This window comes from Oxyura jamaicensis, unplaced genomic scaffold (genome assembly GCF_011077185.1).
Source record: "Oxyura jamaicensis isolate SHBP4307 breed ruddy duck unplaced genomic scaffold, BPBGC_Ojam_1.0 oxyUn_random_OJ172, whole genome shotgun sequence".
Classification (NCBI taxonomy): Eukaryota; Metazoa; Chordata; class Aves; order Anseriformes; family Anatidae; genus Oxyura; species Oxyura jamaicensis.
Genome location: NW_023305695.1, coordinates 6,964 through 11,948, shown reverse-complemented (window position 1 = coordinate 11,948; position 4,985 = coordinate 6,964). Strand labels below are relative to the sequence as shown.

Here is a 4,985-nt window from a genome sequence, read left to right as displayed (position 1 = left end):
AAATCTCATTTTTTCCCCCTAAATGACCTCGTAATGGATGCTCAGGTGCTAACACAACTCACACCGCTGCGTTTTTGGGGGAAGAAAATGCAGAAATAGGGAAAAAACAAAAACCTTAATAACTCCTTTTTCTTTCCGGCTTCTCCCAGCTGTGACCGCAAAGCAGACTAAAACACCCCCAAATTGTGCTCCAGCCCCACCGGCTGGGGGTCAGCAGCCCTCGTTAGCCCTCTTGAGGCTAATTACTGGGGCATTAATGAGTGCAGGGAGACACAGTTTTAATTGGGGAAAGCAAAATGTCGGTGACTTAATTTGGGGCTCCCTCTTCGCTCCCAAAGGGGGGAAAGCAAAATACTGGTGCTTTAATTCAGGGCTCATTGTTTTCTCCCCGAATTGGGGAAAGCAAAATCCTGGCTCTTTAATTCGAGGCTCTTCCCTTTTTCCCCAAAACGGGGAAAACAAAATGTCGGTCTTTTAATTCGGGGCTCATCCTCGGCTCCCGAAATGGGGAACAAATGAAGGGAAAACCAAATCCCGGTGCCTCGGTCCGGGGTCCGTCGTTGGCTCCCAGATCTCTCAAACCCAAACGCCGATGTTTGAAATTCCCCCGTGGCCATTTTTGTCCCTGGCAGGATGGCGGAGACGCCGGTGGTGCCGGTGTACTGCACGGGCGTCTCAGCGCAGGTGCAGCGGGAGCGGGCGAAGGCGCTGGGGCTGGGCCGCCACGAGAACGCTGTGCGCTACCAGGGCCAGGACTTCGGAGCGTTGCGCGACGCCTGCCTGCGCTCTGGCACCCTCTTCCGTGACGATGCCTTCCCCCCGGCCCCAGCCTCGCTCGGCTTCAAGGAGCTCGGCCCCGGCTCCTCCAAAACCCGTGGCGTGCAGTGGATGAGGCCCACGGTGAGCAAACCCGCGTTTTTTTTTCCCTAACAACCTGCAAGTTTCCTGACTTTGATCATCGTTTTTGGGGTGTTTTCCTTCTCTTTCGCCACCCAGGAGCTGTGCTCGCGCCCGCAGTTCATCGTGGATGGGGCCACACGCACCGATATCTGCCAGGGAGCGCTGGGTAAGTGCTTTTAACTCATTTTTTTACTCTTTTCCTTGCTTTTTTTTTTTTTTTTGCCTCAAATCAGGGAATTTTAGGGTTGTTTTCCACCACGGTGCTGCCGCCGGAGCAGGCTCGGTCACATTAAACAGGTTCAACCATGACGGGGGCGGCTACCACCTCCCCTGAATGCCCCTAACAAATCTCTGGGGCCAAGGGAAAGCTGGAGGGCAGCCAGAAAAAGGCGTTTTTTCCCCCAAAACCCCCGCAGGTGACTGCTGGCTGCTGGCGGCCATCGCCTCGCTGACGCTGAACGAAACCATCCTGCACCGCGTGGTGCCGCACGGGCAGAGCTTCCAGCATGGATATGCTGGCATCTTCCACTTCCAGGTGGGGCTCCCTTACCGCTGCCAATACCAAACAGTCGCTTTCTGCCCCAAAACAACCCCCAGGTCCCCCTCCCGGCACTGCGGCAACCCCAAACGGGTGATTTTCCCTGAAAAAAAGGCCGCTTTGGGACTGGCGATCCCCGTTGGGGCTCATTTTTCACCATTTGATCTGGATTTAAAAACAACGGGAGGGTTTTTTTTTTTTTTTGAATTACCATTCATGGCAGGAAAAAGGGGGGACCCCCAGCGCCCCCTGGGGTTGTGGGGGGCCATCTTCGGCCTCGCCTTCCTCCTCCTCCTCCTCCTCGTAGATCTGGCAGTTCGGCGAGTGGCTGGATGTGGTGGTGGACGACTACCTGCCCACCAAGGACGGCAAGCTGCTCTTTGTCCACTCCGCCGAGGGCACCGAGTTCTGGAGCGCCTTGCTGGAGAAAGCCTACGCCAAGTACGCCTTCCCCCCCCCCCCCCCCCCACTCCGTTTTAGGGCAAAAAAACCCTGAAATGGCTCACCCACCCCCCGCCTCGTAGGGTGAATGGCTGCTACGAGGCGCTGTCGGGCGGCAGCACCTCGGAGGGCTTCGAGGATTTCACCGGTGGTGTGACTGAGTGGTACGACCTGCGCAAGCCGCCCCGAGACCTCTACCAAATCATCCTCAAGGCGCTGGAGCGGGGCTCCCTGCTCGGCTGCTCCATCGACGTCAGTCTCCCGCCACGTTTTGGGGTGAAAAAAGGCACTTTGGGGGGGGAGGGGGGCGCGTCACACCGGAACGGGGTCTTTTTCTTGTTCCCTCACAGATAACGAGCGCCTTTGACATGGAGGCGGTGACGTTCAAGAAGCTGGTGAAGGGGCATGCCTACTCGGTGACAGGAGCCAGGCAGGTGAGAGACAGTGCCATTTTGGGGCAAAATCGGGGCTTTCTGGGTCAAAATTGGCACTTTTTGGGTTGAATTAGTCTCTTGGGGCCAAACTAGGGGCTTTTAGGGTTGAAATAGGTACTTTTGGGGTAGAAGTTGGCACTTTTAGGGTTGAAGTCGGCATTTTGTGTTGAAACTGGGGCTTTAGGGATCGAAATCGGGGCTTTTAGGGTTAATGTTGGTGCTCCTTGGGTCAAAATTAGGGTCTGTGGAGTTGAATTAGGGTCGAAGTTGATGCTTTTGGGGTCAAAGTTGGCACTTTTAAGGTCAAACTTGGCACTCTTTGGGTCAGAAGTGGGGCTTTTAGGGTCAACGTTGGGGCCTATGGGATTGAAATTGGGGCTTTTTGGCTTGAAAATGATGTTTTGTGGGTCAAAAGTGGGGCTTTTTGAGTCAGAGGTGGGGTTTTTAGTATTGAAGTTGACATTTTGGGTTGAAAATGACTTATTGAGTCAAAGTTGGGGCTTTTGGGGTCAAAGTTGGCACTTCTAGGTTTGAAGGTGGGGATTTTTGTGTCAAAATTGGAGTGTTTTGGGGCCGAAGCTGGCTCTTTTGGGGCTGAAAGTGGCGCTTTTTGCACCTGAACTGTTTCCTTTCAGCCAAAATGGGCCCGTTTTGGGTCAAAATCATAACTTTTGGAGCCTGACACGTCCCTTTGCAGATCAACTACCGCGGCCAAGCCCTGGACCTGATCCGCATGCGCAACCCCTGGGGCGAGGTGGAGTGGACAGGGCCCTGGAGCGACAAGTAAGCCCCCTGCCCACCCCGAGCACCTTCGTTAGCGCTAATTAATGAAGCGGCCTGGCTCTTTGGTGGCTGCGGGGTGGGGGGGGGGGGATTTCACCTTTCCCCCCCCCTTCCACAGCTCATCCGAGTGGAACGTGGTGGAGCCAGCGCTGAGGCAGCAGCTGATGGTGAAAATGGAGGATGGCGAATTCTGGTCAGCTCCGAAACAGGGCAAAAATCCCCAAAGCGGCTGTTTTGGCCCAGAGGACAGGGGACAAACTCCGTCTCCCGGCCTTCCTCCCCTTCCTCCAGGATGGCTTTCCGGGATTTCCTCCGGGAATTCACCCGCCTGGAGATCTGCAACCTCACCCCAGATGCCCTCCAGTCCCGCAAATTCCGCAAGTGGAACACGCGGCTCTACGACGGCACCTGGCGCCGTGGCAGCACGGCCGGCGGCTGCCGCAACTACCCTGGTGCGCCCCGATGTGTGAGCCAGACCCTTAAAACCACCTCCTTGCCTCTATTCTCACCTTTTCCCTCCCTTTTTTCCCACTTCCCGCAGCCACTTTTTGGATAAACCCCCAGTTTAAGATCCAGCTGGAGGAGGTGGACGATGATGGGGATGAGGCGGGCGGGCGGGAGCCGGGCTGCAGCTTCCTGCTGGCGCTGATGCAGAAGCACCGGCGCCGCGAGCGCCGCTACGGCAAGGACATGGAGACCATCGGCTTCGCTGTCTATGAGGTACCGGCGGCCTCCCGGTGTCACCGGTGTCACCGGTGTCACCGCTGGCCTCACCTCTTGTGCCCTTTTCCCACAGGTCCCTCCAGAGGTGGGTGTGATGACACCAGCACCTGGAGCCACAGCCAATGGCAAAATGGGAAAGCACGGGGGGGGGGGGGTTTGGGGCGTTTTGGGGATATGTTTGGGGTGGTTTTGGGGGTGTATGGGGTGTTTGGGGGGCATACGGGGTGGTTTCAGGTGCGTTTGGGGGGGCTTTGGGGGTGTTTTGGGGCCATTTGAGGAGCATTTTGGGTGTTTCTGGGGATGTTTGGATATTTTGGGGGCATTTGGGGTGTGTTTGTTTTTTTTAGTGGCATTTGGGGTGTGTTTGGGTTCGCAGGGGGCATTTGGGGGTGTGTTTGGGGTTTTGGGGGGCATTTGGGGAGTATTTGGGATGTTATGTTTTGGGGGGGATGTTTGGGATGTTTTGAGGGCCATTTGGGATGTTCCAGGGGCATTTAGTGTATATTTAGGGTGTTTCGGGGACCATTTGGGGTGTTTAGGGGCAGTTTGAGCATTTGGGGTGTTCTTGGGGCCATTTGCAGTGTTTTGAGAGTATTTGGGGTGCTTTGGGGGCACTCGGCAGTTTTGGGCACACTTGGGTCAGTTTTGGGGTCAATTTAGGTGTATTTGGAGGCATTTGGGGTGTTTGGGGGACATTTGTAAGCGTTTGGGGCATTTCTGGGGCATTCAGCGAAGTTTGGGGGGTACTTTGTAAATTTTGGGCGCTTGTGGGGGCATTTGGGGCACATTTTGTGCATTTTGGGGGCATTTGGGGCCTTTTGGGGGCCATTTAGGGCCATTTTTGGGTGCGTTCGGGGCCTTTTCTGATTTCTGCCTCCCTTTTCCCCCCCGCGGCAGCTGGCGGGGCAGTCGGGTGTGCACCTCAAGCGGGATTTCTTCCTGGCCAACGCATCGCGCGCCCGCTCAGAGCAGTTCATCAACTTGCGCGAGGTGAGCACCCGCTTCCGCCTGCCGCCCGGCGAGTACATTGTTGTGCCCTCCACCTTCGAGCCCAACAAGGAGGGCGACTTCGTCCTCCGCGTCTTCTCCGAGAAGAGAGCCGGCACCGAGTAAGCGGCCTCGTTAGCAGCGCTCCGTTAGCACTAACAACCCTGCCCCCCAACGGG

The 4,985-nt window shown here is 56.2% G+C and overlaps 1 protein-coding gene across 1 annotated transcript in view; it reads left to right on the top strand.

Annotated features, from left to right (window-relative positions):
* CAPN1 (calpain 1) overlaps positions 1–4,985 on the top strand; it is a 10,121-nt gene that overhangs the window by 1,449 nt on the left and 3,687 nt on the right. The window contains 13 exon segments of the mRNA XM_035313481.1: positions 429–465; positions 633–900; positions 997–1,066; positions 1,317–1,435; positions 1,746–1,879; positions 1,963–2,131; positions 2,230–2,313; positions 3,011–3,096; positions 3,215–3,289; positions 3,388–3,548; positions 3,638–3,816; positions 3,893–3,904; positions 4,717–4,954. Coding sequence (XP_035169372.1) covers positions 464–465; positions 633–900; positions 997–1,066; positions 1,317–1,435; positions 1,746–1,879; positions 1,963–2,131; positions 2,230–2,313; positions 3,011–3,096; positions 3,215–3,289; positions 3,388–3,548; positions 3,638–3,816; positions 3,893–3,904; positions 4,717–4,954 — 1,597 coding nt within the window. The 5' untranslated portion in view covers positions 429–463.